This window comes from Xylocopa sonorina, chromosome 8 (assembly GCF_050948175.1).
Source record: "Xylocopa sonorina isolate GNS202 chromosome 8, iyXylSono1_principal, whole genome shotgun sequence".
Classification (NCBI taxonomy): Eukaryota; Metazoa; Arthropoda; class Insecta; order Hymenoptera; family Apidae; genus Xylocopa; species Xylocopa sonorina.
In genome coordinates this window covers 3,454,935-3,482,335 of record NC_135200.1, presented here as the reverse complement: position 1 = coordinate 3,482,335, position 27,401 = coordinate 3,454,935, and the positions used below count along the sequence as shown (strand labels likewise).

General features: G+C 43.9%; 1 protein-coding gene across 4 annotated transcripts in view; it reads left to right on the top strand.

Moving 5' to 3' along the window:
* Raskol (Ras GTPase-activating protein raskol) overlaps positions 1 to 27,401 on the top strand; it is a 145,286-nt gene that overhangs the window by 53,394 nt on the left and 64,491 nt on the right. The window contains exon 1 of one of the 4 annotated variants that reach the window (XM_076899574.1): positions 7,660 to 8,632. The exons of 2 other annotated variants lie outside the window; for them this stretch is intronic. In XM_076899574.1, coding sequence (XP_076755689.1) covers positions 7,786 to 8,632 — 847 coding nt within the window. In that variant the 5' untranslated portion in view covers positions 7,660 to 7,785. Of the gene's footprint in view, positions 1 to 7,659; positions 8,633 to 27,401 lie in introns of those variants that run through there. One more of the 4 variants, XM_076899573.1, reaches the window with a different exon arrangement.

Genomic DNA, 27,401 nt, shown 5'->3' with positions numbered 1-27,401 from the left:
AGGATTTACTTTATCGTCAAGTTTGTTGAATTTCGCAAAAATTGCATAAACTAATCTCTTTCGATCGCCTCAAAATTGAGCCGTAATTTCTCGATTCGTAAATTTTAATCATCGACGACAGAATGCTTCCAAAGAAAAAGAACGTCTGTCGTACTGTTCAGTCCCTCGTGGCTATCGAAGCGACTCGTCATCCTCCCCGAGGGACGCGTTCTGTTTCTCATTTAGCCGAGGTTGCTCGCAAAAGTTACGACGAGGCACACCAGCTGCGTCTGGGTCCGCTGGCAAAAAGACAAAAGGAGCGTGGCGCAATTCCCAGACAGAGCCGGTTGACCTGCTCCTCGTAAAATGCTAATTGATTTTCAGCCGTCACCGTGGCTGGCCGAGAGATCTTCCCGAGCTGACGAACATCCGACAGCTCTTTCCGTTTGTCTCGCGCTTCCTGCGGGACCCGATCTCGTTCACGATCGGCGCTGTTGTCGAACGAAACGCGTGCTGGAAGGAAATGTACAGATTTCCGACTACCCACTTCAAATATTCTCGAAAATTACTGAATATATTATTATTAAAAATTATATATGAATATTATTAAAAATTAGCATCGATTTTGTCTGAAGTGCAACTGAGTCTCCAATTTTTCAACTAAAATTTCATTCATCTATATCAAAAAACTTACAGTTGCCGCAAATGGCTAGTCTTGCGAAGTGCCTGCACTGTCAGAAGCTTGAAGAACGTTTACAATTCGACAGAGGGTACAGATCGTCGATCTTTGGCAGAGATTAGCGCGAGAAGAGTAGTACTTTCCTCTTTGACGATCACGTAGCAAGGTTCGGTTGGTCCGTCTAGTCTAGTTATTCTAATTGGACGGCTTAGACTGGCTATTTAGATGCGTCGACGCCTCGCAGTTCGCCGCGGTGTTATTAGCGTTCGTGTGTGGTCTCGGATGGTAGGCGGTGTGTAGGATCGGCGTGATGCGTTGCGATCGAGCGAGGTTACAGGCTGAATTAAAATACCGCGTCCCGTGATCGTGGAAATTGGAAAAGGAAATTGTTAGGCTCCTCGGAGGTGTGGGTTGAACGTATCCGTAATGGCGAGGGTTTAATAAAGCGCGGCTTTGTCTTTGCTAGTTCACTGTCTTGGGCGTGGATTGTACGTGGCGCGATTAAACGAATACGACTCTTATCGAGTGTAGACGGTTCTTGGTTGTAGAAATTAATGGAAAGTTGTTTTAATTCGTTGAAAGTATCTATTAACCTTTCTGCATTGTGGTATTTTTTATTCTGAACTCTCTCATACCGCGAGGGAATCGATTCTAAAGTGTTTAAGACAGTTAAAAATAATTTTCTATTAATCGAATATTGTTCATGTTATAAATATATTCGATAAAATATTAAAATATTAATATCGAATTTTTGTTCTATTTCTAAAAAATTGAGAAGGCTTCGAAAGAGGTTAAAAAAATGAAGAAAAGTCGGACGCACGAGAGGAGGGGATCCCCCAAGCATTGCGCGCGTAACACACAGGCGCGATGGATAACGCGTGCAACGAGGAAAGTGAACTAAACCGGCGTCGCGCCGTTGGATCCTGGTTCTTTGCGAGGAAAACGTGCGTCACGAGTTTCTTTCTCATTCGACACACGGCTTGCGACTCCCCTACCCCCTCGTCTTCCGCCCTTTCTACGCCTCTCGAAACCCCTTTTTCTTTCGCGTTCCACGTTGTCGATATTTCTTCTTATTCCTCTTCGCTGGCTGCCTTCTGCCTGGCAGAGTCCCATCTCAAACATTTCTCATCGTTGCCCGACCTCCCTGCCCATTCCAAGCTCTATTTGCTTCCGTTTCCACGGTTTTCAACGTTTTTCATATTTCATTTTAGGTACCAGTCGCTTAGTCGCGATTATCGTATTACAAATATCTATCACTGTCTTATAATTGCAATGCACCTAAAATTTTCCAACTATCTCTACGAGAGTGTAATCAGTATTTAGATATTTATGAATTTGCCATCAGTCTAATTACAAACGCAGAATTTCTACACGCGCGTCGCAAGCTACGGACACGTATCTATTCGCTTATCGTCGAAGATCCCCAGTGGAATCGATCGCAATAGTCGCCAGGAGCTCGAGCGATGAATCGACTCGCAGGATCGAGAGGGAATTCGAGGCAGGTCTCTCGAGGCACGCTCGACGGGATCGATCGGCGTTTCGCGTCGGAATTGGAACGGAATGGAGCGCCGATTGAACGCAATTCCATCGCTTCCTCCATAGAGGGGCTGCCTGTCGGGCAATCGACGTGGAATTCCGTCCGTGGAAAAATTAAGCGCGTCCCAACGACGCGACGGGTGGGGTCGAATTGAATTTTAAATGACCGACTTCGACTTCGCCAGCGGGCCTGGGTGCCCACTGGGCGAATTCAAATTTAAATCCCACCTGCTCGCGGGGGCCTTCGACCAACGGACGACGCCCACCGTTTCCGAGATGGGACTTTAAAACGCGTCGCAACGCGAATCGGACGTTCGCGATAGGTAAATTGATGCCTCGGATCGGGGACAGTGGAATTGATAATAATTGAGCCGTCGCTCTGCTGACCCAGTTGAATTCCTCGCGGACGAGCCAAGCTGAATTCTTCGCCTGTTGCCTTGGCTGAATTGAAATTTAAATGACACTTGCTCGTTACGATATAGGACACCCACGGTCTCCGTTGAAATTTCAATGATATCGCAAGGCTCGGTTAATTACAATTTTATTACCAACGAATGTATATAATAGAATTGCGTACAGTCGTTACACTGGCGTTAGATCGCGCGATATGTCCTTCGTTGAAATGTTTCGAAGAAATCTCGATGCGATCGAGAGTTTAACTGCTCGACTGTACGCGATCGTCGACCGAGTCGCTCGAAGCTCGTTCCCAGAACGGTGTCCACCGACGCTAATGACATTCGCGTTTCAAGGATCGTCTCTTAAAACGGCGCCCACCGTTGAAATTGAAATTCCAACGGTACCTGCGCGATTGCAGCCGTCACAGTTTTAACTCGACTAATAACACGACGCGATTTATGTCGCGTTTACCGGATACGATTAACTCGCGCGCAGCGGCAACTGTTCGCGGCGGTGTTTATGTCGCAACGTGAAACAAACGAGAAAGAATCCGGTAAAAATTGATTGCTCTTTCCCAGCTACCAATGACTCACGAGCGAACGATCCGCCAGTCATTCTCTGAAACCGTTTTCTCGGGCCTGTCACTTGCGCCTGATAAGCGTGCAAGCTACGTTAGCGGATTAACAGCTATTAGAGCAGTACTTCGTTGTACCATTATGTTTGTTTGAATTTTCTTTGGATACGATTCGATAGACTTTGGAATATCTCACAGTTTAGTCACGAGAATAAAAGGGAGTAACAGTGGAGCGTAAAAACTAAATTTACTTGAAGTCTTCATGAATCGACTCAATTTTCAGAGAAGATCGAGGGCAAGGAGATACCAAGGGGTAGTAAATCTTTAGACGTGAAAGATTCAGAAGGCGACTGCTCCATTTCCTGATCGATTCTAAAGTCACAGTGTATAAAACGAGAACCTGTACGGAGAATCGTTGTGCAATGGTAAATTTGTACTTTCTAAGAATTGCTTCGCGTGCAATAACATTATCAAGATTTTGTTCGTGAATATATTTTTTCTATATTTAATCGTTGAATAATGTGTAGCAATTTTAAATTGATCAGATTTGACATTTTGGGGCTATCTGTTCGATCATTTCCTACTTAAAAGAAAAATTGCATCGCCAGTATAGAAACCCAATGGTAAAGGAAACTAATTGTAAGATTTTCGTCGTTTCTTATTTAAACGAAAGATCGACGATTTATCGAGCGTAAAATTGTAAAATTCCGTTTAGCAAAATTCATCGAGTATTTTCTGGAGAAAGTCGCAATAACGTTTATGGTTACCGTCGAAATTGGTTCGCGCGAACGATTTTACGGAAATGGTAATCTTCCGCGGGACCGTTTTACGAGTCTTTTCTCCGGGCATGGAACGCGGTCGAATATTTTTTCTCCGCAGGATGGAAACCGCTTGTGATAGTAGATTGATAGCGTTTGCTCCAGTTTCAGACAGCGTTTCTGCGGAGCAGGAAACGATTATCGATCGCGATCTTAGGTCCGGTCTGAGTCAGCGTCACTTTGAACGCTGGTAATAGGCACGAACGGGGTAGGCACTGTCACGTTCCCCTTTTTTGCCTACTCGTGTTTCTGGGAAATTCTGAACCTGGAAATATCGGGTGAATAACAGTAAACGTGGAACTCCCGGAATATTTCTATTTAAATACACTTTTAAATGGACCGACAGCTTTCATTTCGGCAAACTTTTTACTCACTTCGATAAATTTAGTAAGAAATTTACTAAAATTTGTGTAAAGTTTCTAAGTAATTCATGGAAGCTGACTGAAAACTAAAATAATGTAAATTAACTTTTCGTTTTCAGTATAGTACTTCCTCTTACTACAAAATATCTTTTTATACGATTTCGTGACATGGTATTTTTACGGCGAAATAAGGTACTTAATCGTGTCTATAGGCCAAGACGATCGAAGTTCTGCTGTATTATTTATATCAACACACTGACCTAAGAGACCCAAAGTTCTACCTCTTACCTTGAAATCAGATGAAATTCAAGCGACGGATAATTCGAAATTAAAGAATAAATAAATGTAAATTATGATCTGTATTCTCCGTGGTTATCGGTAAATCTAAATTACCGTCGCCATTATATGACCCGCGCGACGTCCATTGTTGAATTTACAATGATGTGCACTGATGAACCAAATTATGGAGCACCGTTCGTTTAATTGTGTACGTTGTACGATTATTATAATTACGAAAGACTAAGTATCATCGGTGCGTAAAAGTGTATATTTTTTAAACAAAATTTCTGAATAAATAATAATTATAAGCTCTCTGTATCTATGCTTTTTAGGAAGATGAATAATTAGTTTCGACACGCGTAACGATGGGACTACCCCGTGATAACTGTTCATTTAGAGGTGCAAGAAGGAATGCTCCTCAGCGTAGCTAGACAAACCTGGCCAGTGGACAGTAATTGATACACAGTACATATCGACGTCTGGGACGTGACGCGAATTTCATCCTTATAAATCGCGAGCGGAATTAGATTCTTGTATTGTACGGTGGCTCGAAGAAAGGCACCGACGCAACCTCTCCTAAATAGAAGCTTGATCGAATGTAATGGGCTGCAATAAGGATGGAATCAAGTTCAATGAAACTTGAGAATCTGAATTCATTTAGTGGTTAACTACGTGCTATTTATTTATTTCTTTTAAATCAAATACACTTTCAATCGAATGCCTGGAACGCGTAAATGGAAATACAATTGAAACTTGTACTGTACGATACTTTATACAATTTCTTTAACCAGTTAAGAGCACTCGACGCGTATACTCGTCAGACGAAATCTCTACTACGGTGCGTTTGACGTGTATACTCGTCGTGTAAAATAAAAAATTACTATTCACTATAAGAACTCGAAATCTCAGTAAAATGTAATAAGAATATTATTTTGTGGTATGTTGCCTTTATATTACCAATACTTAAATTATTTTCTTATTTCTCTTGTTTATTCTTGCTATCTTCAATTTTTCTTGTTTATTATTTTATTATTTTTTAATAATTTTCAAGCTCTTAGTGAGAACAACGTATTCAGAAACGAATTGTTAGTTTTTCTTGACGAATAAAAATGTAATCCTTCCTCGTTTTTCGTAAAATGCATAGTATCGTTGCTTGTTTTTAATTCCGCACCCTGTGCTGATCTTTTGAAACTAAATTCCACAGTTATCTGGTTAATTTATTAGAAACCATAACGATCTGGAATAAAGAAGAATCTACTATCCGTAGAGAATCGATTGAACGCCAGTCTCGATCATTTTTATACAACACTGTGTAATTTGCTGCTTAATAACGAGTTAGCATTAACATAAATACAGTGTTACGTTAAGTGAACGGGATAGTTAGACGCGAAACGCAGGATACGCGACCATTTCGCGACGAAGGCAACTCTCCTCGAGTCGCATTACAAATATTCCACCCTATCAGTGGGAAGGTTAATTATAAAACTGCATTGCTCCCTCGCTAGATCACGCGCGGTCACTTTCAAACCGCCACCGCGAGGGCCCAGCGTTCAACGTCTTATCTGCTGCTCCTTTTCAAATTCCCGCAACTCTAATTACCACCGCGAAAGAATCTCGCTGATCGCGTGCCATCCGCGGATTCCGCCAGTTTCCCAGCGCGGAAAGGTCGTACAAAGAAAAAGCAGCTGAGAAAGGATTAACTTATTCAATATCGTAAATAACGTTACAACGAACGCGCTGTAGTATTACGTAAATAAAAGAAAGAACGGCGGTCGCAGTGGACTCGCGATCATCCGCAACCCTGCGCTCGAAAGTCCACGGAACGCGACGACGAGTCCCGAGTGTTTACCCGGGACGACCGCCAGGGGCGCTGCGGGTCGCGCTCGGTAGACGTTCGAACAGATAGTCGTGTAGCCGTCTGCCGTGCGGACGATCGTGTACGGACGTCGCTCTGCACGCGTCTGTCGTCTCTTTTCGCCAGTGGTACGTCGCGGCTCGCGAGTAACGCTGTGCGCGTCGTTCGAGCAACAGTGCGATCGGTGTTCGTCCTCGCGAGAAGAAAGAACGAGATGCCGTCAGACCGTCCCGACATTTCGCGCGCATTCCTGAAACGCGACGACGGCCACGCCGGGCCACGAGCGAACCCGTCGTCGTGACTCAGACCCTTTTACTTTTCCTCGTAACTCGCGCGCCAGCCTTCTAGTCCGCCGTGTCTCTCGTCGTTTTGTCGAACAGCGGCTCCGTTTCGTCGCGTGAATCGCGCGCACCTTCCCTGTTAGTCAATGGTGTTCCGTGCGCATCCCGCGAACAGTTCCGTTCTAACTGCTCCGTGTGTTCGATGCACGCTGTTACTGTTATCGCGCGCCACTCGTTCGATCGAGTCTAACTGGTGAACCGATCGCCCATCGTTCGAGAGAAATCGTGTGCTCCAAAAAAGATATTAACAGGTGCCAGTCGTAAGTAATCTCGCAGCGAGGTTTTGCTCGTCACTTTCGAGTTCGTGGATAGTGCGTGCGTAATAATCGGTCGCGTGAAAGGAGTCGATCGAGGGAGGTCAACGGCGACGGTAATCGGTTGAAAACATTGGTCGATAGTAAAAGTACTAACTCTCGTGGTTGTGAGCGTGTTCGTGTGTTATCTACGCGGCTCGCGTGTATACATGTAACGAAGGCCAGCGTTGGGTTTGTTTTCCTCGATACTCGTGCTCCTGCGAGTCCTGCCAGTCTATATTTAGTGGCAGCGTTCGCTGCGAGAAATTCGTGGAGCCCTCGACCGGTGCACGTTCTTTCGCAGCCCTTCGAAACCTCTCTCTCTTTCTCTTTCTTCGCGTACGGTGCGAAGAAGGAAGCGTAAGGTGAATTTAAGGGAACTCCCTCGGCCGCTGGACCGATCGCGGGTACGAAGCGTATACTGCGTTCGCGTAAACTCTCTACACGCGGACCTCGGTGAATAGTGAACCTGTGAGACGCGTTGAACGACTCCGATGCGACTCGAAGGCGCGTTCATAATCGCGTGACGCCTGTCCCGGCGCGATCAATCGTCGAGCAATCCGCGCGGATAATGCGAATCGAGTTCGCGGAACGGCGGTCGAGCGAATGCCATCGAGACGTACGGGAAGAGAAAGCGTGAATCGTGACATGTGATCGGGTGACTGCCAGAGACATGTTGAACGCAGAGAGCACCGAGGACTCGCCTAAACGGAGGTCGACCTTCTACGTATCGTTGGACACGGACGTGCGACAGCCAGCGAAGATCCTGAAAACAGTCGACGCAGAGAACTCGGAGAAATTCGTGAGCAACACGTTCCCGATCAGCACGACGAAAACGGCACCCAGCGTGATACTAACGCGCACCCTGAGCAACAACGAGTCGCTGTCGAAATCGAAACGGTCGGAGGAGTCGTCGTTCCCCGAGTCGAGAGGCAAGGTGCAGTCGTTAACGAAGATATTCGAGGCCCCAAAGGGGGACTCGGTGGCGAATGGGCCGGATCAGAGGAAGAAGGTCGAGAGGACCAGGTCGTTCAAGACCATCGAGAGGTTTCAGAGCCGGTTCACCGGCCGGAAGGACGCGGGCAGAAAAGACAGCCGGTTGAACAACACGATCGCCTGCTTCGAGGTGGAGGACGAGGAGTCGAAGAAGAGAACGGAAGCGGAGAAGCGCGCGAGCTCGAAGGGGCAGGATGCGAAGTCGAACGGCGCGGCGAGGATCGGCTCCTCGGAGACGAAGGGCAAACAGAACGGGAGCACCACGTTGACCAACTTGTTGATACGCAGAACGCACAGCACGAAGCTGGCGAGGAGCACGAGCACGCTGGTGAAGGCGAGCGGCAGGCACGCGTCGGTCGACAGCCCGTGCGGCGCCGCGACGCCCGCCAGAGCCGAGATCCATCGCTCGAGCAGCGAGAAGTCGAAGGAGGACGAGACGCCGGACGATTCTGTCGCGGATAACGACGAGGGCACCGAGTCGTCCGTCTTCGAGGACGCCGACGCGGACGCTGGGATACATTCAGGTAGGCGTTAGAACCCTTTAACTGCGTGCGGCTGCTTTTACCACAGCGAGAGAAATAAATGGGGAATCAGTATGTGTGTTCTGATTTTATATTACTGACGTGTGTATATTCTGTTTTAACCAGTTAACTGTGGAATTTAGTTTCAAAAGATCAGCACAGGGTGCGGAATTAAAAACAGGCAACGACGTGTATACACGTCGAACGCAGGGCAAGTGGTGGAAGGATTACATTTTTATTCGTAAAAAAAAAACTAACAATTCGTTTCTGAGTACGTCATTCTCACTAAAAGCTTGAAAATTATTAAAAAATAATAAACAAGAAAAATAAAAAATAGTTTACAAAATTTCAAGCTATCTATATAAAGAAAACATATCACCAAATAATATTCTTATCACATTTTATTGAGATTTCGAGTTTTTGTAGTGAATGGTAATTTTTTATTTTACACAACAAGTATACACGTCAAATGCACCGCAGTAGAGGTTTGGTCCGACAAGTATACACGTCGAACCACTCAACTGGTTAAATGGTTTCTTGTTGTTTTTATTTTAGTGATATAAAAGCCACAACCACTGTTTGATATTAGCCAAAATTAACGGGTTGTTTGTATACCACACCCGCCTCTGGCTAGAATTTTAGTATATGGTTTACAGACCTACCCGCAGTTAAAGAGCACACCGCTTGCGGCAATAAAATGACTAGTCTAACTCGTCATTGGTTTTTACGTCATACTGTACAGTGACGAGTTACACTCGTGACTAAAGTTACCGTTAGATATGGTAGTAATTAATTTAGTTTAAAATTTTGTATCGAATCTGATGTTAGTTGTGTGAATATCACAGATCGTTATCACGTATTGTTTACCGTAAAACTATCAAGTACATGTTGTAGATCTATTTTATTTAGCCAGCCAGATATTCCTCAAACTCCTCTTCTTGTCTTTGAGCTGCGATCTAAGTGAGGATCGTGCTCGAACAATTCGTCAAATATGAAATTTTGAATGCTTATAAATTGATTTTTAAGAGAGCGTTATAGCAAATCATGAACAAGTATTGCTCAACTTTGTTATATCGATGTCGATGTAACTTTTGCTTGTTTCTATAACAACCAAACAAGAATTTTTAACACATATTTCTCCTTTCCCGTTAATAATCAAATGTTTCATCTGTATATTTGATATCGCCATTTTTAAATCTCACATTTAATCCTGAAATAAGTCTTCTTGTAAAATTGAACAGCACAAAACATCGCGTTTTCATCTTATTTAAACATTAAAGATCGCAAACAAACTGTACGTGTCGAAAGATCGAATTTTCGTTTTACGAAGAAACACTAGAAGTCACAGAGGGGTAACTTTTTATGTCCTACTAAAGAAAGGTCAATGACTTAGGGTGAAGGGGGTTAATTGAAAGCGCGTGAAACGTAATTCGGTTGGGATGAAGTCCAGATAACTTTTTACGTAATTGGTTGGGCGTTGTACTCGGGAATTTGTAGGGGCTCAGAGATAAAAGTAGAACAATTTGATAATAGCGTAGTTGGCATTTCATAACAAGTAGGATGGGCGTTGAATGGATGTTGATTCGAAGAGTGCTATGTCAATAAAGTCTGTTGAAATTACGATTGAAAAAAGATAGAAAAAAGATGATTTCACTATGAAACGAGCGACAAAATTCCACATGTATATATATATATTTTTTTTTTATTAATTTCGATGAATGTCGACGAATTGGCGAATGGTAAAATCGAGAAAGAGCGTGGAATCACGGTTGAGCGGCGTCGAACGAAAGGGCTGCAGGGTACGAGAGGGATGCTCTCGTAAATCAAGTCGAGGAAGCGATCGAAATTCGCGATCCACGGGTCCCGTTAGTCGGCCAGAAATTGCTCGACGAGCGAGCGCGAGTATTTTTATTTCACGTTTCACCGCCGAGAAGGTCCGCCTTAATTAAGGACGAACGATCACGGGCCGTGGTTCCAGGACCTATCGTCTGTTCCCTCGAGGAAAATTGCCTGCATTCCTGCCGTGCACTCTGCCGTCCATTGCCGTGTGTAAAACCTTTCGCCAAAAATCGAAGGAATTTCTAATAACAGTCGAGGGGGCTGCGGTCAGTGATGGATAACGTTGAAACACTAGACACGGTCAAGTTCAACATTAGGCATTACGTATTCTCTGATTTATCGCGGATATAATGCGAGATTGCCAATTTGTCGTTTACTGCAATCCATTGTTTTTTAACGCCAAATGAGCTAGGGAATCGAAGAGTTGGGAATTCGAGGCGAACGTGTAAGGGGACATTACGGAAGATCCGGAAGGCATATGGCGCGTAAGTCGCACGACTGGAAACACTAAAAGTGAACGTATTAAACGTTGCGCTGTGTTTTTCGTACGGTTCGAATAACGAGTGCAAGAAATTCGACGTAGAAGTAGAAAACAAGTAACATTACAGCATTCTAATGGAATTCTAAAACAATTTACGCGATATATGATGTAGTAACATGTCGGAGAGTCGTTACTAAATTCTCGAGAAATTAACATTTCCAATCAAGTGTGTATAAAATATATCGCGGAAACACTTCATAACAGTAACCGTACGAGGGGTCTAATCAGTATATCCGAAGGCTTTTTCAACATACGGTACATTAATGGCTGAAAACAAATTGAGTCATCAATTGCACGAGGCAATATTTCCTTCTGAATCCCTTTTATTCTCCGCAGCAGCCATTAAAGGCAGAAATATCAATCTTTATCGGATACAGCTAATTATATTGAATATTTCTGCGGTAACAGTCGGTTACCGCGATTAAATTCTAAAACGGAGCCTACAAATTACCCAAATAATTAACTCGTCTGAATATATTCAACGTAAGGAACAGTGTCGTACACAAGAGTCAAGAGAATAATTTATCTGGCGTTTAACCTTCGTTTACAAAAAATCAGCGAATACATCGATGTTTAAGCGCGCCCATCAGACGTCTACAATTCTCGCTCGAGCTGGCAGGGACAAAGCGAAACCATGGCTTCGAGAGCAATGTTACACCCACGAGGTACCGACAAGCGACGCGTGTGCTCGACTTAATTGAATTTCACGCGGAATTAAGTTAATCGATCGGCCCGTTGCTTTTCATAATACCTGGGATGCAATGCTAAATATTTATAAACCGCTTACAGTAACGGGACCAGGGTAGCAAGGTTGACCAAGGGTTCCAGGCAGCGACAACCTTAATTAGGGTTCGTTTTGTTCGATGTCAACGTGTAGCCGTATATTTTCATATCCAACTCAAAACTCTCGCTTCGTGTACAACGTAAATCGAGTCGCGAATGCAAATCTAGCTCGAGTCGAGATTACGAACCGAGGTTCGAGGCAGGTTCGCATCAAATATTTCGAATTTAATCAAGAACTAGCGTTAGCATTCGGTGTTAGAGAGCGCAGGAAAGTTTGAGTAGCGAACTGAACTCGTTGATTCGGAAATTTAGCTGGTGTTTTGGATGAAACTCAATGAAATTCAATTAGGTACACCAAAGTGAATCTGTTATTAGCGGAATTTGTTCTCGATAGGATTGATTGAATTGCAGAGAAAAATGGGTAGGAATTTAGCGCGATCGGAGGTGGAATTCTTCGAAGGATTCGCGTCTACACCGGAACCGACGCCAAGAATACGGAGGACCTACTTACGCGGTAGCCTGGTTGAACCACCTGCCTTTGAGGCCAGGTCGAGAGAGCCGGAGAGTTATTTGGGCAGCTGGTGGGTTGGTCGAAAGAAAAAGGCTGGCACGGTTGTGCTTCCCTTTGTTGGACATCCCCGCGACCTTCCAGCCAGCACCCTCTCGCTGGCCTTTTCTTTTCACTGCATAGCTGTTCAGAAGTGGTTTCTGAATGTATCCGGGTAATTCGATGCTCGATTATTTTTGGAGTACTCCCTGCTACTGGAAGGATAGTTCGCATATTTTAGTTTCGCTTATTTTCGATGCCATCGAATGGCACGCTGGGATGGTAGTCGGAGTTGCAAGCAATTCTGGATAGTTCGTGGAAGAATTGGCGAATAAACTTTCGATCGTTAAACGTCTCGAAGTAGGTTGAACTGCGGAAATAATATTTACGAGAAGAAGATTCTCCGCTGTTTTCGAATGAAAGAACGGAAACGATATTTTACGCGAGATGAATTTTTAGAAGTAGCAACGCGCAATGTGAAACCAAGAAATTTTATAAAACTGGCTGGCATGTTTTTTTAACGTTTGCTCGAGCGTTCGTATCGAGCAACGAGATAAGTCATTATTTACAATAATGTGATGCAATAATCTGGTATCTGCTTGGATCTGATAATTGATTAATCAGGTGTGCACTCACACGGTTCTTCGAGTAAAATAAAAAGGTGAAAGTGATTCAACGCAGGTGAAATGGTACATACACGTTCTCATTGAAAGGATTAACAATCTTCCGTCAATATTTACACGACTATAAATACATCAGTAGTACGGTTATCATTTAAATAAACACTCGTCGGTGTATTTATAATTTAGTTCACGGTAGTCGTCGGTTGGTTACGTAAATTATTAAGAATAAGCAGAAATCGTTTGCGATTTATTTTCCATGCCAAAAGATCGAACGCATCTTGCTCGTATCCTGAAGAATTGTAAATGCGTAAACATCCGTACAGCGTGCATCGATTTTGTATACACAGAGCGCAGTTAGATTCGAACGAATCAATCGCGTATCATCGCAATTCCACGATTCGATTAATCCAACGGAAAAACTGGGTGGTCGTGCGTAGAAGCAGATACGCGTGCCCGATTTCCCCTAAAAAGCGACATAAGGTCGCCGCTTGGTATCGCTCGATACTGGTTTTTCGGGCCATATTGCGCCAGTATCGACGCAGATAACTCACGCTCGATCGTAATAGACCCGTTTTATCTGCCCCAACGCCTCTCTCTTTCTCTGTTGCTCTCTCGCCACGCGTAGCCGCGCGAATCCGATTTTTCACGCTTCCTTTTCCCGTTCCTGCGAAACGAAGCTGCGAGACTTTGGTCTCCTCTGCAAACGAGCGTTTAATGGATCGGCCCCGATGCGTCCCGTTGCCCCTCTGCAGAAAATCGCGATGACACCGCGGTTTTACGGCTTCATCGCGAGCCACCGCCGCGAGAATCGTTACTTCTTGCACTCGTGACTTCTCTCGCGAGCGTTTTCTTTCCTTCGATTCCCAACGGTTCGTTGCGAGGGACAATGACGGTATCGAGGATGGATCACAAGGCACGAGAATAGTTCCGCGTCATTGGTGCACGCTCTCCTCGCGATGATTCGTCGTATGTACACGCGTGATACGAAAGAGGACACGAGTACCGGCTCGCATGAATATTTTCGAGGCTCCTAAAGCGGTACCAGACCTCCTCTTTGTTCAGAGGCTTGATTTTTGCTCGCGAGAGGACCGAGCACGGTTTTCGAGGGAATGCGGAGCACGATGGGAACGAAGTTTCTCGTAGAAGAACGTTTGAAGTTCCGTGGACGCTCGCTATGAATTATTCGAGAGAATGCTCGATGAAATTCTTGCTAGTCGTTCGTGCACGCGACGAGACGTTTCATTTCCTTTGTATGGCGCACTTTTATTGTCCGTTAAAAATTTCCGCTTAAATACGTGCCTCGTTCGTGTGTAATATACGCGTTGCGCAAGGTCGAAAGTGTACTTGACGTTTTAAAGTTAGAAGAAATTGCTTAAATTCAACGTTTATTAACGTGACGATCGAAAGCGACACGTTTAGCGAATTTTGCGATCACCGCAGATTTCGTCGAGTGCGATTCAAAGATACGCTCTTTTATTCCGAGCCACGTTTTCTTTTTTTCTCGCGGAACGTGCGGTCTCGCGGAAGCATATTCAGCGGGGAAGCAATTTAAAGTTTTTAAGAGCGTCAAATAGGTCAACGCCAAGATCGAGAAGTGCCCTTTCGAGTGGAGCGCAAACTTCAACTTCGAAAACCGTGCCTTTTCTTTTTCCAGTTTTCTTAAACGTTTTCTTGCATCTTTAAGCATTCGTTCGTGGTTATTGCACAAAATTCACACCTCGTTAAATATTCATGAACACATCTGACAGACATTGAAATTCATTCCACTTACGAAATCATTGTACAATCGATGGAACCGCAAGCATTAGAATTCCTTCGGTTTTCCAGTAAACATTGTGAAATGAGAAGATAGTAAAATCATTTCTACCTGGCAAATTACTCCTTTTACACTGATTCTACCTGTTTTTGCCTTTTAACCCAGTGAACGACAAAGCTATAAGCTGCAGGTCAGAAACGAGCAATCGTATCGAACGTGGTCGTTGAGCCAAAACGACAAAGGGATATTAAAGGTGCGCAGGTAAAGGCGATAAACGCGAGGTTTACAGTTTGCGAATGCTCCGTTGCACTCAATCCGGGTGAGAATAGGATGCCCACCCGCTGCCGTCAGAGCGTCCAGCTAATGGCGGCAATAACGCTGAATGACATCAGAATCCCGTTCCTTTGTCGGTAATTGCGGCCTAATCGCGAGCGCGAGGCGGATGAAACCGTGCATGGAGTTGGAGGAGCGAAACCAATTCCAGGTCGACCGCTCGAATCTGGGTCTCGTTATGAAATCATTTCGAAACGACCCTCGCTGTTACTTAATTGCGCTGCTCGATCGCGCTCGACGCGGCCAAACTTTCGTCCGCGCGGGAACGTACGCGAGAATCACGCGGGAACGTTACCGTTTTTATTCGAAGGATCTTCGCGAATGCTGAATGTCGTTCTTGTCGATACTCGTCGCGAAAGTTGTTCGTTTCTTCTTTCTCTCGTGATTCGTCGTTTGTTCGAGTTTTTAATTTTTTACGCTCCACTTTTGGGAGTAGCAAGTCGAGGTGATTTCGCGTATCTGTGACGAATATCTTGAAATGATTTTGCGTACGAATTAACTTATGAAAACGTAACAGAAAATGAGAACGTAGGCTTGTAAAGATATTTCAATAGTTTATCTATTTTATTCTCGATGGCATTTCATTAAATTGATCGCAAGATAGTTTGTTTTGAATTATCATAGTCTTCTAAGGCATCACTGTCACTTTTTCTTACATCGACTACCGTATCAATATTTCCACCACTACTATCATTTTCTTTATCACTAATACGATCAATTTCGTGTTTCAATAGTTCGAAATCGAATTTATCTTCATTTGAGCTAATTTCACTTCTGATACCTATTTTTGTACGGCTTCGAAACTTAACGCTTTGCTTTAAAACTTATCTTAGCAACGCGTGGCTGACACTGTGCTTAGCTTATTTCGCTACTATCAATCAATTATTTTCTTAATATCCAACATGCAATTGAAGATCATAAGCACCAAATATAATTGTCCATTTAAATCATTTTTAGGTGTTTTATACTTACTAAAAACAGTCGATGGAAAGCTCAAGTTGTTACATGAAACACCGTGGCGACTGAGACTCATATTTCTAATACGTTAATATATTTCTAAACTTCTTTATATGTTACGTTATATTGTATATTTATATCAATCCATCCTTTATGCATTCGATGCCAAAAATTGATTAAATTAACTCGAAACCAAACCAAAGAACTCAGGAAACCAATCAAATTCTGAAACGCCTTGTTACCAAAGAAAACTTAATAGATAGATAAGATTCACAATGATACGTCGAAAGAATCCAATCGGAGAGGACGTGGTATCCAGTTAACGGTCCACACCGTGGAATTCGTTTATCATTTCCACGGCTATCCATCTCGCGAACGTAGGTTCACCAGCGATATCGCCTGTGGTCCCCGCTCGAGAACGAATCGAATCTCCGCGGGCAGGAAATCGCGTCCTTCCGCGAGCGGGTTCGACGTGAGAATACGCCGGAAATTTATTCCCAGCGGGAAACAGAGAGAGCCAGCCAGGAGGCTGCGCCTCGGTTTCTCACGAACGGTTTTTCACCGACTTCCCTCGTCGTCGTCGATGATTAGATTTTGCTCGCGACTGGACGATAGGGAATCGCGTCGTACGTTCCAAGGTTTAACGGGTTTCCTGGGTGGTAAATATCGGTCAGATACGCGCCTATCCTTTCAGGGTTGTTCGCAGATTTTTTTTTAATTAAATGCTCGTAGCTGAGGTTCATTATTGCCGATTAGATATTGGAATACCAGTTTCAATACCAATCATTAAGTCACCCTGGTTATTTTTTCTGTTTTTTTTCAACTGATTCTCTTGATTAGTTTACGGATGTTGATGTTCGCAATCAATTTAAATACTTCTTCGAGAATAGAAAATTTGTAAAAATATTGCGGTTTTGCTTGAGGTGAATTGTTTGTCTCGAAGAAAGCGCTACATTAATTACCTGTAATTAGTAATACGATGTTAATTACATGCTAGAGGTATTTAGAAAATATGTCGGAAGGAAATTTCACTCGTTAATGTGGGATATTTTACATAGTTAATTACAGCGTCTAAATAAAAAAATAAAAGTCGAACCTCAATTTGATAAGTAAGACAGGAGAGATTATCGTAACTTGAAGTGAACTAATTTTCTATGCAAATTAACAATTTTCTTCCATATTTTTAACACGTCAAATGCCATAGGGGTCATTGATAACCAGCACTCAATTTAGAACTATTATTACAATGCCACGAACAAATTAATACAATATAAAAGATAATAATTAATTTCACTTCTAAATAAAATATACACCTATTGTACGCGCATATTGCATAGTAAAAAATTCATCTTGGCACCATAAAATTAACGTAGCATTCGACGTGACAATTATAAAACATTAGCATTCGTAAAAAAACAATTCTTTACAAATTCTGCGGCAAATTGTTCCACTTTAAACAAAGAAGCAAAAAGACGAGTCGTTAGGAACGCTGGCGAAACTGTCTCGCGCACGTTTCCTCGCGTCGAATCGTTTGTTCCGCGACGGTGCCAAGGCACGCCACACGCCGATTGGCGAGCGCAATTACAAAGTGAACGGATTTCTTTCTTCTCCCGCGCGCCACGTTCCTCGCCGCGAACGAACGGTAACGAACGTTTACCAGACACGTTTGAATCAGCCCCGTTCCATCGTTCTCGCTTTTCAAATCGTTTATCTGTCGGCTTTCACCGAGCGAGCCGATTTTCTCCGTTACAGCGCGATCTTATCGATCGTTTCCACGGTCTCTAGCTGGTGTGTTTAGTGGGTCAACGAGAAAGTCTTCCACCGATTCGTTCCGACTGATCTCCTTTTTTCTTTTCCACGGCGGATCGTTTGCATGAAACTGGCGAAACGTTGACCAAGCGGTGGGCTGAACGGCACGTTTCATCGAGGGAAATCGCGCGCCGTTAAATATTTGCAACGGCCGTTTTTATGCACCGCAAACGACGGCCCAGTTTCGGTGTTTACGTTTCGTTTCTGCCCGTGAAATTTCTTTACGCTCGTGTTTGCACCCGTGTTTAGCGGTTTTTTCGCGCGAGGCGCAGAGGGGAACGTAGGTGTGTCTGGGCTCTACTGTAACACGATAATACGTAATCGTTCGACTGCGGATGTTTATGCGTTTAGTCGCTCGCTTGCTTGCTTGCTTGCAACGCAGCGAGAATTCGAACGGACGAGAAAGTTTGCGGCACGCACACGTACGCTGCAAAAATCTGCGAGACGATCAAATGGAAATGCTCGTGTTGTTTGGGTAAATTGTTTCCTCTGTGAGAAACAAATCGAGCGGAATTTGTTTTTACTTTTTTAAGTAAAAGAACTTGGGTTTCTTTATGGAAATTTAATCGACATTGAAACCTAGATAAATTAGTGTCCAACATTTTGCAGTTGAAAGGTTTCTTCGAAAGCGTTCTAGCAAACCCAAGCCATTTTACAGTGAATTTATTAATAATTACATGTTAAGGTAATTTGAGGTATAAAAAGGGTTTCGACGAAGAAAAAAGGGACGAAAACTCGTTATTACGTGTATTAAATATTTATTTGATAAATTAAAATGTTGAGTTCACTTAGACATAGGAATACAAGAGATTAAAATAGAAGATTAAGTCTAAAGTGAGCATTTATTAAGATACCAACAAAAACTTCTATTTTATTTAAAATTGCGTGAGATTGAGCGATATGCTTCTTATGTGTTTTTTAGTTAGGTGAGTCACCCTGTGTTAGAAAGTACAAGCTATTATCAAACACTCTACAATTGAAGTTTGGAAAGTAAAACTCTTTTTTTTATAAAAAAAAAAACAAGTAACGTGTCCGGCAGAAATGCATCCGAGATTAATTAACGAGAGTAAAACAATTTAAATACTTTTAATGATAGCAAAGTGAAACTCGATTATAGGGAAAAATAAGAAAACGGAAGTAAACTATTGAATTGTGAAGAAAACGAGCAGGTGCAGTGGAGAATAAAAGTGTACCCAATTGAACGAATACAGAGTTAACGGAAACCGTAATTTTTCGGGTCGGAGTTGTTCAAAGGGCGCATAATAAATTTCGAGTTAACGAAATGCACCAGTCATCCACGTGAAGCGTATTCGAGGGTACGGGTTTAAATATTTTACATTTGAAACGATCGATTGAATGGAAAGCCGAAAAAGGCGTACAAAAGCTCTTTGAATTTGTTCTGGGAAACAAGGCGTGGCTTCGTAAAGAAAGGCGTCGGAATGTCACGAATGCTGAATTTATTTTTTCCCATTGTCATCCGTCCGTCCCGTTGAAAGAACGCGCGTGCATCGGGGTACAGTAGCGTCGAAAATTTTTTCCAATTCTTCGACGCACCACACTCTTTCAATCACGTACAATTATTCAACTGGAAATTTAACAAAAAAGTTGTGCACAAACATTTCAAGCTCCTTTACAATTTAATATAAAATTGTAATGAAATATTTTTCTATTGACAAGCAACGACAGTGACTAAAAATCACCTTCATTTCTTAGCTCAGCTGTGTTTCACGAGTATATTCGTCAAGGTTCGAGTTTCGTGACACGTGTAAGTACTCTGAAAATGGAGCGCCACAGCTGACTGGAATTATCAGATTCTAACATCCAAGTAAAGACGAAAAGCCATAATTCAATTTCTCTGCTCTGGCAAACAACTAAGAGCCAAAGTACACAAACGCGTCGCAGCATCGAAATACCAGGAAACTCCCCTCGACGAATCACCCTCTACGAGACAGCGTCCGCCCCTCTGGTCTCGGTTTGCCAAATTAATCGAACGGAGCGTCGCGATACAAATTGGATCTGGTGCTCAGAAAGTCCCGCGCCGCAATTATCACGGCCCGTTGGGTCCTGCGTGGTCCCAGTTTCGCGCGGACAAAACGGAGCAACCCTCGCGACGGAACACGCGGCCATCACGGGAGACGAAGAGGAATGGTCTTCGACGTTCTCGTGTTTGAACTCGTGGCGGTTTTTTCCGCGCGTTTCGAAGACGAATCGACTTTCCACGAGGGGTCCCCCGGTCCTAAACACACAAACCGTGGCTGGGCGTTCTGCCCAGTTTTGCCAGTCCCTCCTCGTTATTGTCGTCGAACGAGCCGTGCATAAACGCCGCGAGGGCCCGTGCACTTGAATAGACGCAGCGATCGGTGGATCGGTGAAAGCCACTTCGAAAACTCGTCCAACTGTGGAATTTTTCGACGGTCTAGAGCACTGTCCCGCTACCTTTTATTTTCGATGGCACACTAAACTTTTGTTGGACGATTCTTTCTTGTGAGAACCCAGTGTAATTTTGCGAAAGAATATCTGTATAAGAAACAATCGAAGACTTACAGACGTAGCCGTAGAATACTTAATCATTCATGACAATTACAAGAAATGTATAAAATAGATTTTAAACACTTGAGAAATCTTGACGTTCGCTCTCGCTCGCATTCTGAAAATTTCAATGTATTTATTGTGACAATTACAAGTCGACAACTGTCTCGAAATATGTAAAATCGAGATTCAGAAAACGACAGTCAGTCTATGCTATATTCCACGTTTATATTACGCATACATGCCATTACCCGTTCTTCATAAAAATCCATCGTTTATGTAAAATTCGCAGCCACTAATCTCGGAATATATGATCGACGCTGGTAAAAGTACATTTTCTACGTTTGAAACGATACCACGATTGATCCGCGCGCATAACTCGACCCGTCTATATTTAACGCGGTCGAACAGATCGATTTGCATACCCGATCTATACGATGCGATAGGAGGTCGGTCTCGATTACGCCCACGCACCGCGATACTTCCTCGATTCCATCGAGCAGACCTGCCGGAAGTGACATCAGACGTCGAGCCGCGAGCACGTGGCCTCCTGCAATCAAGGATCATTAAGCCTCGACCACCGCCGAGGACAGGATCAATTGAGACGGCAATTTGCTCGCGCGCGTTACGTGCAACCCCAGAAAAAATCTGCATATCCGGCTAATCGCGCTGCGATCCGCGCGAACGTGACACGGCCGCGACTCGTCCGTCCGCGAGGTTCAATCTTCGTTTCATTCGTCGTTCTATTCGTGGATCGATCTCCTCGAACCTTCCCTTTCATTTTGTCTAAACGTCCTACGCAAATACAAGCTCAGCTTCAACCAGCACCACCGCTTCTCATTTATATTATAATTATCGAAATAACATTTCATACTTTCATTTTTCTTACTCTGATACTGAAAACGATGATGGTAAGGTGTTTCCCAACAATTGTCAGGTCCACATTAAAATATTTTCACATTACTGTTAACGCACAAAAGGATATCGCGCGCTCACGCGAAATACAAATCAGTGAGAGCGTTTAAAAGGTGGGGGAACAGTTCCTCGAGATGTTCCATCGACGCGCACCCACTATTCGTCAGCCAAGGACAAAAAGCTGTCGGACGCGTACCGCGGTCGTCGCACGAGTAGAAAGTGTGACTCGTCGATCAATCGTAATCGCGGAATTAATTGCGTCTATTACGTTATCGCGCGGCACGGCAGACCGGGCGTCGTTCCGATCCGCGGGAATAATTAATCGCAGGGTTCGTTGCACTTTGCCAGAGCGTTTAACGGGCTTTCCTCGCGGACGCGCCGCGCTTACGGCACTTTCCTTCTCTAAGGTTACGCTTTATCGCGGTAAACAAGTTTCTCTTTTCATGGGCGTAACGCGATCGAGATACCACCGCGGGAGATCCTCCGGCTCTCCTCGTCACAGCTGATCGAGCGTCGCGCGTTGCGCACGTGCTATCGGCGTTGCTGGCTTCGATTTTCGAACGACTCCCGCCATCTTTGTTTCGCGCAGTTCGCTGGAACCGCGACAAGTTTCATAGAAAACTTTTGTACTTGCGCTGAAGTAATTATTTGTAGTAATTAGATAAAAGATATGTTTATCTCGAAGGGTTACCTGCAGCGCGTGGCTCGATGAATTAGCTCGAACGAAAGAATTCGTACGTGTTCGCGATTAGCCATTATCAGCTGTGTAACACATAACGGTTTACCACGTAGCCAACAGTGTATCTTGTAACTAGTGACACAACCAGAAATGCGATAAATCTAAATATAACCGGGAGCATAATATTATTACAGAAATGACGCGTATGAAACGCGACGGACTTTATTACGTGTATCTTCCATTATTAGCTCACAGGGTTGCGAGAAGAGGATTCGTGAATTAAAGATGATTAAACCGCACCGCGAATCCATCTCGAATATTTATTAAAAATCGCCGTTACGCGAATGCACCGCGCGTACCTCTGTTATACTTCTCGATCGCGAGACGTGAACGCGAAACACGCGTTAGAGTCGATGACCACGAAATGGGCCGAAAGTCAGCGGTCGTCCTTATTGCACGTTGCATCACCGTAATTGCGATCGTTAACGAGGAATCGAACGGAGGACACGATAATTTTCGATAACCACGGGTTCGCCTCGGTTTCCACCGCGGCAAATTGGAAGCCGCAGAAGCCGGGAGCAGCGCGTTTCCGCCTCGTTCCGCGCGGAGAAAGTTAATGTCCTTGCCCGCTCGATTACGCCGCCGCGCGTTAATTACGCCGCCGCGCCTCGATCGATCGTGCCGCGCCGTTATCGTTCAACGTCGCCCAGGACGCGTACCTTTAATTGATCCCGCTTAATTACGCGACGCTATTTTCTCCTAGACACGCCACCGCGCGTGTTCCTTACGCGTCCCGCTTTCACGACCGCGAAACGATCGCGAAGCGTTACAGCGGCGCCAATCGACGATTGGTAATTTCCTCTTCCCCTCCTTCCCATCCGCAGGGGCTTTGAATTCTCTGCTTTCGATGGAGCATAGTGCGATCCACGAGTGATTTATTCGCGTTGACGCGCGACTCGATCAATCGATGTTGAGAAAGTAGATACTGTCTTGGTTGATTTCGAACTTGTGTAACGCACGGGTCAAGTTTACTGGTGTTGCACGAGTGCTACGATAGCGTGACAGTCCCTCCTACGCTCGCCACTTGGGACAGCAACCTTAACACGCACAATACAATTTCACGAAAGTATTATTTCCGCTTGTGTTGCCGTATAATGGAATTTCTGACTGTCCCTGACAACCCCTAGCTAGTTTTAGTGATGAGTTTACTAGCAGATTCAGCACGAGACGTTCTCTTTTTTCCTTCTCTCTCTTCTTACACGTCCATAGCTGTACACGAAGCAACGTGCTTCAGTAAAATTTGCTTCATTCTCAAGTAAAACGAATAAATTTTGTGTAGCGTGTTTTGTTTTGTCACATACAAGCTTATAGTAAATAACAGAAAATATGTTAAATGGGAAGATATACACGTCCAATGAAGAAATAATTGTTTCGCTTAAAAGTACAACGGTAAAACTGAAGTATGCAGCTTCTATCTTTAACCACTTCGAAAAATTCGAGCACGTACGCAGTATTAATTCATCAGGAATAAGGTGAACGCACGATCGGGTCCCCTAATGCCGCTATCAATCTACTTCCATATCCCAAACTCGCCCAAACCGACTTACCCAGTTCCATTAACGATTAATGGCGCAACACGCAGCCTTTCACCGCGCGCACCTAGCCGCAACCAGTCCTCAGGGAGAAAAAAAGAGGGTTCAGGATTAACTTAGCCGAAGGTGTCCGCATCGTTAGATCCAAATTCGATAAATTAGAAGGATCCACCTCGGAACGGGAGCTTAACTCCGCTAGCACCAGTCGACGCCCGTAACTTCCTCCCTTTTTCACTCTCATTACCAGCCGCGATAAGGATCATTCTTCATTGTCGTCGGAGGGGTGCCATCCAGGACGGAGGAGCCCCGTATACGCGCGCACCCAACGACGGATATTTAAATCTGCTTTGGTAACAATGAACGTCGCAAAGCGGCCGTTTAATCCGCAAAAATGTGCCCTTTGTGCACCGTGTCCCACCCCTGGATCGATCCCTTTAAAAGCCAGTTTACGGTGCATATTGGCCCGCGACACCCCTCGAGAGGATCCTGCGGTCTGCATTCAACTTGCCCTTTTCTTTCCTCGACCTCTCCCTCTATTTGGTCGCCTTTGTCGGTCGCTTGTTTACGTACGCGCGTACGCCATCGACGTGTCCCTATCATTTTCCTGGCGTGGTGCTCGCCTAATTTATCTGACGCGCGCCGCAGTCTCCTCTGATAGGGACACCGTCATGTCCAGCGGACCGATAGCTCGCTTTTTAGCTCCAGATTTTGCTAAGTTTCTTTATTTCGATTTGTTCGAATGATTTTTACGTCGTCGTTGCTCGCGTTGCATCGGATAGTTCCCACGCGCGTGCTCGTTAAGAGGTACTGCAGTGACGCATGCTCTGCGAAGTAATTAGCCCTTTGCCAACTCGTATGTCAACTGCACAGGCGACACGATACGTTTTACCGTTGCACTCGTATGTCGCCATATACTCGCCATCCTACATTTCATTACTATATATATATGTTTACGTTAGTATTACATTCTAGGGACCCTTGCTGTTATTTTTTAAGGATTTTGACAAATAAAAGTTTGCAAAGAATGTAAAATAAATTCCAAGCTGCTTAGTAGTCTTCTCAAATATAAAAATGAGTGCAAAGAATAAGATACGATTGAAAAGTATTTTTCTTCTTGCACTTTCTGTTTAGATTTCATACGATTATCGGAGGAATCGATACTTTTTCATTCGATTCGAGAATTACTTGATTGTTAGACTTTCTCCAAGTCAATCGATATTAAATCTGGTGCGCTAAACAGCAAACAAAGCCGAGCAATTTAGCCGCAAAGTGGTTCTCGATATTGTTCGCGACTTAAGTGTTGGCCAATCGCTAAACAGAAAGGCGTGACGGTTATCAATCGGATCGCGAAACGGCCGCGGTCCGAAACCCTCGATCGAGCTTAAAACTCGTTGCGCAACCCGGACCCGTTACGCGCGGACTTCTGACATCGAAGTCGATTGAGTCCTTTCAGCGTCACGCTCGTGCGCGGTCCACGTCGAGGAGGATCGAGACGCGGAAGGATCGAGGCACGTCTGACAAGTTTACGCTCGCCACGGTCCACGCTATGCGCTCCCAACCTCTTCAATGTGTGCGCGCAAGTACGTATGCCAGGCCACATCGTGTGTGTGCGACGCTGTGACGCGAAAGTAACGTGTTACGTCGTTCCTCTGCTGTAACAGTGACACAGCTACCAACTTGTCGGTTTTTGAGTTACTGCGATCTTATTGCTGGCGTCTCGCGTGCTGCCTATCTAGTCTAACATTTGTAATCGTGTATGCTTGCTCTATGGAAACAGAATAGGCGAGTAGAAAGATAAACGTACGTGATGGGATTTTAGACAAAGGAAAGACTCGTATTTAAGTAGGTACTTGAAAATAAGGTCAAGTCTTCGTCTTATAAAATACTATGGAAACGCTGACAGACTTTGGAAGAGTTCGCTTGGTCTTTTCTTTCATATCGTTTATATCAACCATTTGGAGTAAACTCGCATATCTCTGGACCAATTCAATTTTCACTTTCAATCTGTTTTACAATAATAGTTTAATAAACAGATTGGTTTTGCTTATTCCAATCTAACGACAGTTAAATCGCTGAAATTTCGTTGAGCAATTGAACGTCGCAAGTCCAGACGGAGGTCGACAGACGCGTACAGATTTCGAGCGAAGTCGATGCCAGCGCGACTGGTTGACTCTTCTCTCGTTTTACGTCGTCCCTCCTATTCGTCGTGGCGGTCTTCTTCTTTGAAACGAACCGGGATGAGTCACGTTCACGGCGAGTCTCGTGAACCCTGCCCGCCTCGTCATCCGCCAACAGGATTAACGACCCTGTCCGCCGGTTTTTCCTTCGGAACAAACCGGAAACCCATCTCCCGTTTGCCCTGACGCCGGAAATACACCGATACCTGCATCGATCGTGCATTTTTTTGGCTGCGCGAAGATGGTTAAACGCGATTCTCCTGTTCTATTTGGGGACTTTTAGCCGATGGAACGAGATGGTGACAACTCGAGGCTAAAATTGGCGAAAGTTGAATCGGTTATACTGATATAAAGCTTTGCGAGCGATTATATAGAGCGAATCGAAGAGCAAGCGGTTGTTTTTATAAGCTGTTTTTCTCTTCTTCGAAATTGTGGAAAGAGAACGTCGAATAAGAGATGCTGGTGTCTGTATCGAGATGATTATCAGAGTTCTTGTAAAGAAAGTCGAGGTATTCTTGTTGGAAAAAGAAAAATTAAGAAAGTAATAAATGTATAATAAAACTTTACTCCTGACAGACTACAGGTAACCTAGTTCTCTATGCTTGACACATACTACCTCACCCAGGTTCAAGATAAAATTAAATCAAAAGGAAGTTTTAAAAAGTTTTAATGCAAAAGCATATGGTTATAGTAGACGTTTAAATGTGTAAGAAGGACTCTAAATCGGTCCAGTCGTTAGAATCGTGTACCTTTACAGCGTCTCAGAAAAGATGAAAGAACTAGAACGGATACTGACTCACGGATTAAGCAAGAAATGGAGGGAACGTTGAATTAGTTAAGTGATTTCGAGGAGAAACGAACTTGAATACCAACGCGAATTGAGAGCGACATCCCTTTTTAGCGAATTGCCAGAATGTTGTTTGAGTCGTTGAAATTATTTGGAGATCTTAAATATTCGCGACAACAATGTAACACAGCTTTTCTCGAAATTTATTCCCAATAAAATATACAACACGATGCGAGATACAATCTGAAGTAAGAACGCGCACTTTTCTCATCGATCGATCGCTGCAATTCGTTGCATTAATATTCGCGAAGAGGAGTGGGCGGAAAAATACCGTCTTTTAATCCCCAGTGGTGGCACGCGACGAACTTTATGCGACCTAACGGTCTGCACAGCATTTTTGCGTACGCAACAATTACGAAACAATTTGCAAATAGATTAGCCACTTAACACTTGACATTTCACCGTGGACGTATCCTTGTCGTTCTCGTGACTCCGCGTGATGTATCGTTCCTTCGAGCCGTGTAGGACAAACAAACGAATCGACACACCTGTTTCATAATTATTTTACACCCATTCGTAATTTAATATAGCATAGATTGTTCGATGTCAAATCGATAGACAGTTCTCTGGGATAAATAGTTCTTTACAAATGAGATTTCAAACACTTGACAGTTTTAAAACATTGGTTTGAAAGACTCATTCATTCGACACATTCGCATTCTAGAATATTCTGCATAAAACATACGAAATGTAAATTATTATATATAAGAGGATAATGAAATTATCCTTCAATCGCATTACATCTTTTTATTCATATAATAATTCTTCTAGATCCACTAATTTATTATTATTCTCTTAGATACACATTAAAAATGATTTGACTGGAAACTTTTATAAAAGGGATT